This window comes from Mesoplodon densirostris, chromosome 3, assembly GCF_025265405.1.
Source record: "Mesoplodon densirostris isolate mMesDen1 chromosome 3, mMesDen1 primary haplotype, whole genome shotgun sequence".
Lineage (NCBI taxonomy): Eukaryota > Metazoa > Chordata > Mammalia > Artiodactyla > Ziphiidae > Mesoplodon > Mesoplodon densirostris.
In genome coordinates this window covers 64,470,212-64,483,709 of record NC_082663.1, presented here as the reverse complement: position 1 = coordinate 64,483,709, position 13,498 = coordinate 64,470,212, and the positions used below count along the sequence as shown (strand labels likewise).

The 13,498-nt window shown below is 36.9% G+C and overlaps 1 protein-coding gene across 2 annotated transcripts in view; it reads right to left on the bottom strand.

Moving 5' to 3' along the window:
* Window positions 1–13,498, bottom strand: part of JMY (junction mediating and regulatory protein, p53 cofactor) — a 68,690-nt gene that overhangs the window by 30,057 nt on the left and 25,135 nt on the right. For both annotated transcript variants that reach the window (XM_060093085.1, XM_060093086.1), the window contains exon 2: window positions 8,677–8,850. In XM_060093085.1, the coding sequence (XP_059949068.1) occupies window positions 8,677–8,850 (174 nt within the window). The remainder of the gene's footprint in view (window positions 1–8,676; window positions 8,851–13,498) is intronic.

The following is a 13,498-nucleotide window of genomic DNA, read 5'->3' as shown; positions in this document are numbered from 1 at the left end:
ATGGAGGAGAAATCAAACACTATCAAACACTACTTAGGGGTCAAGTAGATACACAACCAGTACCCATGGACCTAACAGCATGAACTTGGCAACAACAGCTCTGGAGTACAGGCAAATTCCTTTTGCCTATTAATTCCCACCATATCTTCAGACCTCAGTTCAATTACTGGTTCATGGATGTCGTCCCTGACTCACCATTATAGGCAGTATAAGCTCTTCAATCTAAAAAATAGCCTTCAATCTTAAGTCTTATCACAATCATACTTTATATTATTTTATATCACCTGCTTTCTGCTCTGAATGTTCCATGAGGGCAGAGAATGAACAAGTGGTTTTTATCTCTGCTTGCTTGCTTTTCACTAGCACACTGCCGGGCATGAATTAGGTAATCTACAATATTTCCTGAATGAGTGAATAAAAATTCACTTCCATACATGTTTTTAATGAGGAGAGAAATGTAGACACATGAATAATACTCTTTTGAGAAATTTGTGTGAGTGAATAGAGGGGAAAAGGGTGGAGAAGAGGATAAGGCTTAAGGGTAGGCACTCTTGCTTTATTTTAATGGGAGATCACAGAGCAGGTTGAGAGGGAGAACCTATGTCTTCCCCTGTGAAGAAAGAACCCAGTTATGAAAAAAATCTGAAAAAGAATTATGTATATGTATAACTGAATCACTTTGCTGTACACATGAAAGTAACAGAACATTGTAAATCAACTATACTCCAAAATAATATAAAAATTAAAAAAAGAAAGAAAGAATCCAGTTAAAAATAAATTGGTAGAGAAGACGGGAGAAGACACAAGATAGCTCTTTTTAGATGGTAGGGTGACAAACCATTTATCGTAGGAAGACTCATTAAGCAAATATTAAAAACAATACTAACCAGGGTTAGTGAAGTCACGGTGAAACAGGCACACATAATATACTGCTGGTGGAACTATAAATTGATTAAAACCTTTTCTGGAAAGTATTTTATGATACCATAATCTTTTAACACATTTAGCTGTTTAGATCAGGACAAACTTTACTGAGGCCCATAAATTGCAGAGGGCTTTGAAGGAGGGGTAGGATTTTGAGTTACATGGGGAGCATATGGGAAAAGAGAACCACCCAAAAGGGATGCTGTTGGTAAGAATTAACCTGTACAAAAGCCTTGAGGCAAGTAAGTTCAATGCATGGTAAAGGACAGAGAGCAGTCCAGCCTAGCTGGAGTTTAGGTAAAAGAGATGAAGGTAGTGGGAGATAACACTAGAGAAGTAGGTTAGATCACTCTGAGGAGGCTGAGGAGTTTGTACTGCATATGACAGGCAACTGGAAACCACTGAGGGATTCTCAGCAATAGTTAAGTGGCATAGTTAGACTTCAGTTTACATTTAAGGTTTTAGAAAACTTGTTTTCTGTAATAAAACCATCAAGGTTTTGTGCTTTCATTTGTTGTGATTACCTTTGATTTTTAAAACAAGTTAAAAAGCAAAAGATTAGTGTTCACAAGTATGAAAAAGAAATTTAATAAATTGATATTATGATAAATTTAATAAATTGTAGCAAAAATTTAAATTCTTACTCGGCACGTTATGATGGAAGTCCTTTTCAATGACATGATTAAACTTCGTATGTTTATTACACCTAAGACCATAAGCTAGGTTAGCTAAGTTTTTTCCCTGACTTCCCCAGAGATCTGGTTCTCTCCATTGAGATCAGACACACCAGCACTAGAAGAGCAATGTCTTCTTTCTCAGAGGTCAGCTCCACAGGACCTATCCTTTAATAATTACCACCTCTTCCCTTTGTAACCCCCGATCCTAGGAGTGGTGGCTGCTTTTGCAATTAACTCTGATATCTTAAGAGTTGCCTTCTTATCTACCTTGTTAACAACTTTATACCTGGTTCTTAAAATTCCCTCTGTTGAAATAACTGATTTGATCTTCTGGTCAGACCAACAGACACAACTGTGGAATAGAAATGTAATAACCAGAACAGGCAGTGCTCAAAATTCAAAAATCTTAACTCAGATCATGAAGATAGAAACCCTTTTCACTTGCATAGTTAAACACTGCACAGAAATGAGAAACCTTGCATTATGGATTTTTGAAGAGAAAAAATAATATAAAAAATCTGGTGGTAATTATTTGGCGATAACTTGTTCTTTGTTGTTAGATTATTTTTACCTTAATTGTACATGTATATTCAAATATACAGAAAACAAACATGCTATGCTTTTTAAATGCTGGTTTTTTAACTGACTTCTGAAACTCAGTAGCTAATGCTGTAGCCAACTGTTTAAAAAAAAACATGATTACAGTTTACTGTACCTAAGACATTAAGCTAGGATACTGAGTTCTCTTCCTAACTTGGCAAATTTGAAGATGTACAGCATTGGTCAGCTGGATCATGTGCTAATAACAATGACACCTCTGTTTTCAATTCTAGGGCTAGAAAGAAAACAGTGTCTGTTTTTAAGATGGAAAAAAATGTGTTAGTTTAGGTAGCTAGGATAGTGAGACTAGTTTATAAACACAAATTTCTTGGCAAGGAATTACTTATTATAAAGTACATCACTAGCTTGGATACTGGGTTTTATATGAGAAGCTGTGGTGTTACTTCTGTCTATTGCTGAGATTGTAAGTTAAAAAAAAAACTCCAATTCTTAGGTGAAACAAATGCCAAGATAAACTTGTGAATATACTGATGTAGTAGAGACCTTAATGTGAATTTTCCAGGCCCAGGAGTCATCTGAAGGTGACTCTTGATTAAGAGAATGACGTGATTAGACTTGGCATCATCTATTACATGCATTTTTACATTCAAAGCAAATATTAAGTGTACTATTCCCACGAAAGAGTGTGAAATGAGACATTTTTTGAAGGTAAGAGACATCTAAAGACAAGGAAACCAAAGGAAAAAATAGTTCAGGTAAGAGATAAGTACCTTAATGTATAGTGGTAGCACTATATATTTCATAGTGTACGTGGTAGAGTATATAGTGGTCCAATGGTGTAAAAATTGCACCCTGCACAAAACCAGGGGGTTTGCCAAGCCATGCATACTGCTGCATATGTCCATTTGTCTGCTGGAATAAGGGTGGAGGTGGGTGACTTTTTCTATTTCACACAAAGACACCTATAGATTTGCCTGGTCCTGGGGAAGGGTGGAGGAAGAAGAGCACATTCAAGTTTCAACTAGAAGACAGCTGAATTGCAAAATGACATGACTGGCTACAAAGGGGAGGGAAAAGCTGAGGGTGTCTTCTAGTTTCTAGCTTATGTACTTTCAGCAAATCATTAGAAATAAGTTGGACAACGTGTCTGAAGTGCTTATAGTTAATCCAGGAAGACTATCAGTAGGTCAACTCGCTAACCCTGACTCATTAAGACACTGGGCCTAAAAATCTAGATGATCATCTAGTTTATTTATTTTTATTTATTTATTTAAGCTTTTTTTTTTTTTTTGATCACGCCACGCAGCTTGCAGGATCTTAGTTCCCCAACTAGGGATTGAACCTGGGCCCCGGCAGTGAAAGTCCTAACCACTGGACCACCAGGGAATTTCCCAAGGATCACATAGTTTAAATCTCATTTTATGGATGAAAAAACTGGGGCCCAGAGAGAATGTAACTGAATTTAGTGTGCTCCATCCCTTAGCTGTTTCAAATTTTATTAGACACGTGGTTCTCAAACTTCATATCAGAATTACCGGGAAGACTTGTTAAAACAAAGATTGCTGAGCTTCTCCCTAGAGTTTCAGCAAAGGAGATCTGAGGTGAGGCCTAAGAATCTGTATTTCTAACAAGGCTCTAGGTGATACTGAATTTCCTCGTCTGGGGGTCACATTTTAAGAACCAGCGTATTAGAGTCTGGGAGCTTCCGAAAGGGGTGTGTATTTTAAAGAGGCTAAAGAATAAAGGTCAAATTCCCCAGGATGAGATAACATTCTAGCCCCTGACCATCATTCCTCTCCTACAAATCCTTAGACTGAGGCATATCAAACAATTCACACCCTATGGTATAACTAAAAGAGCAGGCTTTGCAGTCAAACATGTGTTTCAATCCCAGCCATGCCACTTATTGGCCTCCACTCATGGTGCTGGGTTGGTGATTCAGTAATGTTTGAGTAACTTATTGTGACTAAAAACCCTAGTATTATGCCTGTTCACTATACCATTCCTGTTTTTATATATCTATCTGGAATATTCTCAATTCCAATCTCCAATACAGACATACGTACTCACTTCCTACTGAATTCTTATTCTTCAGTGGTGAAGCTTGATCATCCCCCTTTTTCCGTATATCTTCAGGCAATGGTGATCACCTCATTTTGCGTCTCTACATAAACTTGTACATACTGCTCATTTTTCTTTTAAAAAATCATCTGAGTTATAATTTACATAAAACAAAATGTACCTGTTTTAAGTGTAAATTTTGACAAATATATATACCTGTGATACAGGCACCATAATCAAGATTTAAAGCACATCAATCTCCCCAAAGGATTCTGTTACATCTGCTTCCTCTCAGTGGATCTCCCCGGCCCCACCCCAGGCAACAGCTGTTTAGGACAATCTTCTAGAATTCCAAGTAAATGGAGGCACAGTTTGTCTGGCATCTTTTGCTCAGCACAATTTTTTATAAGCTATTTAATCAGGATTTAATTTACATACACTGTGTTCAAGTAAATCCATCTAAAGTGTTCAATTTGATGAGTTTTGATTGCTGTATACACCCAAGAAACAACCATTACAATCATGATACAAAACATTTCCGTCACCTCCAAAATATTCTCGTACTACTTTGCCATCCATACCTTCTCGCACTGCTTTGCCATCCATACCTTCAAACATATACAGGAGGGTATATACATACCCTCCTGTATACGGCTTCAACTTAGCATGATTTTGACATGTGTCTGTGTTGTTGTGTCTATCAATGGTTAATTCCTTTGCTTTGCTGAATATTATTCTACTATGTGGAAATATCACATTTTGTTTATCCATTCACCTGTCGATGGTTATTTGGGTTGTCCCAGTTTGGGGCTACCAGGAATACAGTTGACACAAACACTGGTATGTAAGTCTTTTTTGTGAACAGATGTTTTCGTTTCTCTTGTATAAGTAACTAAGAGACAAACAGCTGAGTTGTAAGGTATTGTACAGTTGACCCTTGAACAACATGGATTTGAACTGCATGAGTCCACTTACATGCAGATTTTTTTCCCCATAAATATTACAGTGCTACAAGATCTGCTGTTGGTTGAATCCACGGATGGGGAACCACGATCTGGAAAGCCACTTTGGGACTTAAGCATCTGAAAATTTTGGTATCACTGGCGGGTCCTGGAACCACACCCAAGGGTTGTTCAAAGATCAACCATATATGTTTAACTTTTGAAGAAAGTGCCCAACTGTTTTCCAAAGTGGTTGTACCACTTTACAATTCTGTTAGCAATGCATGAAAAGTCCAGTTACTCTACACCCTCACTAGCCCTTGGAGGGCCAGAATTTTTTCATTATACTCACTTCAATGGGTGTGTAACAGTATCTCACTGTGGTACCAATTTGGATCTCCTAGATGAGTATGTTGAGCATCTTCACATGTGATTATTAGCCATTTCTTTGTGTCTTTTAAAATATTTAGCTCATACTGAAAATTTTGGGGTTTTGTCTTACTGAGTTGTACAGTTCCTTTTTCAGATGTATTACAAGTTATTTTCTCTCAGTGTGTGGCCTCCTCATTTTCTTAATCTTTAAAATAGCAGAAGTATTTAATTTTAATTTTAGTGAAGTCCAATTTTACCTTTTTTTTTTTAGCTGAAGTTTTCTGCATCCTATCTAAAAAACCTTTGCCTTTCCTTCTGAAAGACTGTAAAAACTTCCTAGTTTTGTTATAAAAGTTTTATACTATGAGCTTTATGTTTGGGTCTAAGATGTATTTCAAATTAATTTTTGTGTATGGTATAAGATAAGGAAGGCTGGACTTCATTATTTCTATACGGGTATCCACTTCTAGCACCATTTGTTGATAAGACTATTCTTTCCCCCCACTGAGTTGCCTTGTCACCTTTGTAGAAAACTAATTGACTATATAACCACAGGTTTATTTCTGGATTCTGTTTAGTTCCATTCATTTACACGTCTATCCTGTACTATCACCACAATGTCTGGATTTCTCTAGCTATTTTATAATTGGCTGGTTAGTTTAAAAAAAAACAAACACCCTACTGGAATATTAATTTGAATCTATAGATCAGTTGAGAACTGACATCTAAACATTATTGATTATTGTTAATAGATTATCTTCCAATCTATTAACATGGTCTATCTCCCATTTATTTAGGTATGCTTTAATTTTTCTCAGCAAAGTCTTATAATTTTTCAGTATATAGTCCTTTCATATATTTTATAAAATTTATCCCTAAACATTTCATGTTCAGAGATACTAATGTAAAAGGCATTTAAAAATTTTTGATTTTAACTTCATTTCTGGAAGATAGAAAATGCAACTGAATCTTTAATACTGACCTTGTAACTAAACTTACAGATTATTTCCAGTAGCTTTTTTAGATTCTTAATTTTTTTTACATGTGTGATCACATGATCTACAAATAAAGAAAGCTTTACTTTTTTTCTAATTTATATACACCTTTTATTTTTTTTTTTTTGCTTTACTGAACTGGCGACAAACTCCAGAGAAATACTGAATAAAAGTTGGGGGAGCAGACAATCTTACCTAGTTACCAATCTTAGTGGGGGAAGAATTCAGTCATTCACCATCATGTATGATGTTAGATAGGCTTTCCATACATACCCTTTATCAGCTCAAAGAAGTTCCCTTCTCTTCCTAGGTTGCTGAGATGTTACCATGGATGGGCAATGAACTTTTTATCAAGTGCATTTCTGCACCCAGACATGTTGATTTTTTTCCTTTATCAATAATATGGTGAGTTACATTGATTAGTTTTTGTAATGTTAAACCAATCTTGCCTTTCTAAGATAAACCCTAATCACAGTATATTATTGAATCCTATTTTTCAATATTATGTTAAGGATTATTGCATCTACATTCATGAGGAATATTTATCTGTAGTTTTCTTTTTTTCTATAATGTCGTTTGATTTGGATAATGCTGGCCTCAAAAATGAGTTGGGAAGTGTTCCCTCTTTTAAATCCTCCAATGATCCTTTACCTGGCCCTGGAGTTTTCTTTGTGAGAAGGTTTTAAATTATGAATTCAACTTTATTAATATAGAGCTACCAAATGTTTTCTATTTTTTCTTGACTCTATTTTGACAATTTGTATTTCTCTAAGAAGTGTATCCATTTCATCTAAGTTGTAGAATTTTCTGGCACAAATTTGTTCACATTCTCTTACTAGCTCATCATCATAGTTGATGGGGCATTTGAGGGGCAATGCAGTAAAATACGATTTTTACCTTTGAAAATGTTAACAGTTTAAGAAATATGTTGTCTGTTCCTCCTCACCTATACTCTGCTTCCCAGGGGAAAAAAATGGAGTAATAAGTGACACTAGTGGGCAATACAGCCTGACAAGAAGGTTCAATCCATTTGCTAATGTTAATACTCAATACAAACCATGATATAATACGAAAGCAAAAATTCACAGATTCTGATAATCAGCGTTAAGCTGTATATAGATTATCTCAGCTAAACACTGCAGCTTAGTTTAGAAGTAGATGGGGCCTCCATATATATCATCCAGTTCATCCCTAGCCTTCCAATCAAATTTTCAATGGACAAATATCTATAGTTCATTTTTTAAAATTGGAGGAAACTGTAGTGTCTAAAAATTCTTAGTTACTAGTTACCATTTTACCCAAAATGCCAAGTTTATGATAAAACTGACTTAACAACCCAGTATTTTTCAAAAGTATTAATAAAGGAGAGTGTGTCAATTATGTGACAGTCTGTGTTGCTCCATATCTTGACTCATTAGTAAAGGGAAAAAGACAGACATGCTTTACCTTGTAATAATTTTTCAAATATTATACTACTCATTCTTGCCCCAAGCATAAAGTTTTCAGAATAAGTGGCAATTTCCCAGATATAAATTTCATAAATAATGTTCCAAATTCATGCATTAATGCACAAAAAGTTTAATATCCTAGTTCAGCAATATTTCCATGTGAATTAAACACAGCAACACTGATTTGAGGTCAGCTATAAAACCAAACCCTTAACACTTGCCTCAAAAAAAGTAATATATATTTTACACACAAAAGTCAAATGTCATAAATTTTAAAGCTGTATCATTAATGCCTTGTAACTTTCAAAACAAGGTCTTCCCAAAACAAATGTTCTCAAAACTCCTATTAAAGAAGTCTAAGACTAGATAATACCCAAAACATTAAAAGGGAGACAGGAGTAAATGGAGAGGGGAAAAAAAGCACAGGAAAGGGGGAAAGATGGGAATCTCAATGTATTTACAAATTTTCTAGGCTTTTCTCAGCCCTGGCTACTTAGCAAAGTTACCTTTTCAGATGCTTTTAAAATGAGGTGTTCAGGCTCTATGTATCACAAAACTACCAAACTAGACTCTCTGGGGACAATGGATCAGATATCTACATTTATAAAAACTCCTCTAATAATTAAAATATATAGCCAGCCACGCTGAGAACTATGAAACAGGCAGGTTACTATTTAGATTAAAAAAAAAAAAATACCTTGATCTGCTGTCTTCGTAGCATGGCAAGTTCTCGCATGTCTCGGAATGGCTGTAGTAAATACTGATAGAGTTCAGTTGTGGCTTCTGCAAGGCTGCTGTAGGCTTCATCCTCCATCTGATACAAGTCCAGAAGCTCTACCATGCTCTCTGTATTCTTGTGCTTATCCAAGAGCTGTGGAACAAGAAAATTTTACTACAAAGAAATCCAACTGTAATAGCCTATAAAACTTGCAAACTCCCTATCATCTCAGGACCTTGGAACTCTGAAATGCAGAATTAAAGAGAATGAGGAGCACTAATTGCTTTCATCACTTATCTCTATGCCTTAGGTGTCTTACAACAAGACCATATCCTAAAACATCCTTTTCTAACTACTGTCACCATATTATTCCTGTTCTCTGCATTTTCTGGAATTCCATACTACCTGCCTACCCTTAACTCTTAAAATTTTTCTATAAACCTGAAAGTGATAAAACAGTCTATTAACTTTTAAATGATAGCAAACCTATTTAAAGACATAGTTTTACATTTCACTGTATGCATGCTTTTTTTTTAAATAAAACCAAGAATCATTAAAAATAAATCTGTAATATCCAATTAACACTGATTTTCCTATCCTCCCTGTTAAGCCCTACTGTTTTAAGGTGATCAGACCAATCAAACAATATCTTTCTGCTTTGTTAACAAGTAGTTTTCGGTAGGTTGGTTTTGCTTGTTGTTTGTTTGTTTGTTTGTTTTACAACTTTATTGGAGTATAATTGCTTCACAATGGTGTGTTAGTTTCTGCTTTATAACAAAGTGAATCAGTTATACATATACATATGTTCCCATATCCCTTCCCTCTTGCATCTCCCTCCCTCCCACCCACCCCTCCAGGCGATCACAAAGCACCCATCTGATCTCCCTGTGCTATGCGGCTGCTTCCCACTAGCTATCTACCTTACGTTTGGTAGTGTATATATGTCCATGCCTCTCTCTCGTTTTATCACAGCTTACCCTTCCCCCTCCCCATATCCTCAAGTCCATTCGCAAGTAGGTCTGTGTCTTTATTCCTGTTTTACCCCTAGGTTCTTCATGACATTTTTTTTCTTAAATTCCATATACATGTGTTAGCACATGGTATTTGTCTTTCTCTTTCTGACTTACTTCACTCTGTATGACAGACTCTAGGTCTATCCACATCACTACAAATAGCTCAATTTCGTTTCTTTTTATGGCTGAGTAATATTCCATTGTATATACGTGCCACATCTTCTTTATCCATTCATCCGATGATGGACACTTAGGTTGTTTCCATCTATTGTAAATAGAGCTATTGTAAATAGAGCTGCAATGAACATTTTGGTATATGACTCTTTTTGAATTATGTTGTTTGTTTTTAATAGAGGTCCACTAGAAGACAGAGAATCAATTCAAACATCAGGGATTTTTTTTTTTTTTTTTTTTTTTTTTTTTTGCGGTACGCAGGCCTCTCACTGTTGTGGCCTCTCCCATTGCGGAGCACAGGCTCCGGACGCGCAGGCTCAGCGGCCATGGCTCATGGGCCCAGCCGCTCCGCGGCATGTGGGATCTTCCCAGACCGGGGCACGAACCCATGTCCCCTGCATTGGCAGGCGGACTCTCAACCACTGCGCCACCAGGGAAGCCCAAACATCAGGGATTTTAACAACAGATAACACATAAATAATTTACAGATGCAGACAGAAGGCCAGACCAAGTGGGATCTTGCTTTACGCCAAAAGTAAAGAGATGCCATAAAAGGACTGTTGTTGTTTTGTTTTTCCTTCAAAAACCTCTCTGGTTCCAGGGAAGCATTAGGGAATAAATACTTTCCTAAGTAAGGGAATCTTGACTTTTATTCTGAAGGATAAAAAGGGGTAAACTAGGCAAAGTGTAAAGGGAAGACTGGGTCAGAAAGACAGAAGGGCATATCCCTGGATACCATAAAAAATAAGGTTTACAAACTGGAGTAAACAGAGAAAGGGAACATAATGAAAGACAATTCTGGAGACACTAACATACATGGTAAACCTGAGTTATACTACAGTGGTGAGAAGGGGCACCAGAGTGGATGCAGATAGATCAGTTCATAATCTCCTGTGTCAGTCCATGTAAGCCTAGATGGGAGGAAGAGAAAAGCAAAGATTTAAGAAATGCTTTGGAGATAAAATTAACAGGACTTGATGAAAGACTGGATTTTCTCTTTACCCTAAGGTCTTTGGTATTCATTGACACAAAGAACACAGGAATAGAAACAGGTTTTTAGAGGCAAAAATTACGGATTCAGAGACACTGTGTCCAAAGTGTTTTTTAGATATCCATGAGGAGAGGTCATGAAGGGAATGCAAAATGTCCAAGATAAACCTTGTCTTTAAGAAGTCTACAGTCTAACTAGGGAAACGAACAAACAGACATGTAAGTAAAATACTGATTGTAGAAGACAATCACGGTTCATAGTGGGCTAAAGCAGCTGAAAAAGATGTTCTAAAGCTAGGATTTGAACTGGGTCTCGAAGGATGGGAAGTGCTAGACAGGTGAAGAAGAGCAACCCAGTCTGAAGAAATCACATGAGTAAAAAGTGTCACACATTTGAATCCGGGATGGGAGAACGGGGGTGGCAGACTGCCATGCTCCCTGGGGTAGAGGGTACACATTAGTGAGCAGGACATCACATTAAGACTGTAATGCAGCACATTCTAATAAGCAGTGAAACCAATGATGAAGTAGAAAAAAAGAATGATGCATTTGATCAATGGGACCTGTTTGATTTTTAGTTTACAAAGTTAAACTTATCTAAATAACCGTATTAAAGTCATGGTCATTTAGCACCTGGTTACTTGAAGTATGGTCTGGGATCAGCATCATCTGATTACTTGTTAGAAATATAGAACCTCAGAGCCCACTCCAGACCCCCAGAATCAGAATGAGTGATGAGTATGCAAAGTTTCAGAAGCACTGCTTCAGTAAACGCCATATATGGCCACATTAACTACAACATGAGGCAAAAGTCTCTGTAAATTTACAAATTATGTAGTCCATTTTCAAACTGAATTTTCAAACTGAAAACTGTAGAATTACGGTATGTAACATTTTTTTTCCTGGATCTAAAATCATTTCCCCCCCTCACTTTTCCTCTTACTATTTAAGTATTATTTTATTTTAGCTCAATTACCACTATTCAGACTAAAATTAAGCCAAAACTCCCATTTCTCATAGTTCAGTTCCCTATTAAAGCATTTTTAGCTAATCTAAAAAACAAAGTTACTACTGAAGCCAACCTCAGAACGAAAAAAAGTTACTACTGAAGCCAACCCCAGAACGATCTTCATCTTTAGAAGACAGGTACAGGGACTTTCCCTGGTGCTGCAGTGGTTAAGATTCCGCCTGCCAATGCAGGGGACACAGGTTCAATCCCCGGTCCAGAAAGATCCCACATGCCACGGAGCAACTAAGCCCGTATGCTACAACTACTGAGCTTACGCTCTAGAGCCCGTGAGCCACAACTACTGAAGCCCGTGTGCTGCAACTACTGAAGCCCGCATGCTGCAACTACTGAAGCCCCAGCACCTAGAGCCCATGCTCCGCAACAAGCCACCGCAATGAGAAGCCCGTGCACTGCAACCAAGAGTAGCCTCTGCTCACCACAACTAGAGAGAAAGTCCACATGCAACAACAAAGACCCAAAGTGGCCAAAAAAAACAAAAAAACAAAAAGAAAAAGAAAATCCTGTTTAAAAAAAAAAAAAAAGAAGACGGGTACAAAGAGACAAAGTCAGCCTGGCCTTACCTCCAGGCCTGGCCAGGATCTTAGCTCTAATACATGGGCCATTCAAGGAAACTGGATGTTTAAAAGCAGTAACCCACCCCTCACCCCTGGCAAATACATTAAATAAATAAATAAATAAGAATAAACAAAAAACTAAAAAACAAACAAAAAATAAAAGCGATGGCCATTAAAATCATCAAATTAACTCCCTTCATTCTGATGTGTTTACTTTTTTTAAAATTAGAACTTAGCCTTTTACTACTATAAAGAAACAGTGAAATGATCATGAAGATATCCCAGTTCTTTTGACAGAATTCTATCTACTAATTTAAAAACTAGCAATTGAGAATCCCAATTTAGAATAAACTGAAAAATCACAAGAGAAATAGAATTCAGCAAGGTGTTATAATTTACACGCAGAAACCAACAGCCCCTTTCATATTAAATACAAAACAACCAGCCAGGATTCCATCTGCAACAAAACAGAAAAATACCTAGGAATAAACTTAAACCTTTTAAGAGCCATGTAAATAAAATGTTAAGGTACAAAAAAAGTAAGTAAATAAATGGAAGAGTAAAAATAAAAATATCAATTCTCACTAATCTATAAATTTCACATGGTAATAAAACAACTTCTTCACACTTTCATGGCATAAGAAAAGGCCAATTTTAAAGTTCACATGGAGGGGGTGCCTTCAAGGTGGTGGAGTGTAAGACGTGGAGATCACCTTCCTCCCCACAAACACATCAAAACTACATCTACATGTGGAACAACTCCTACAGAACACCAACTGAATGCTGCCAGAAGACCTGACTTCCCAAAAGACACCCTCAGGTGACCTACCCACAGAGGCGGGACCAAATCCAAAGCTAAACCGCAGGAGCTAAGTGAACAAAGAAGAGAAAGGGAAACTTCTCCAAGCAGCCTCAGGAGCAGCGAATTAAATCTCCACAATCAACCTGATGTACCCTGCATCTGTGGAATACCTGAACAGACAACAAATCATCCCAAAATTTAGGCGGTGGACTTTGGGAGCAACTGTAGACTTGGGGTT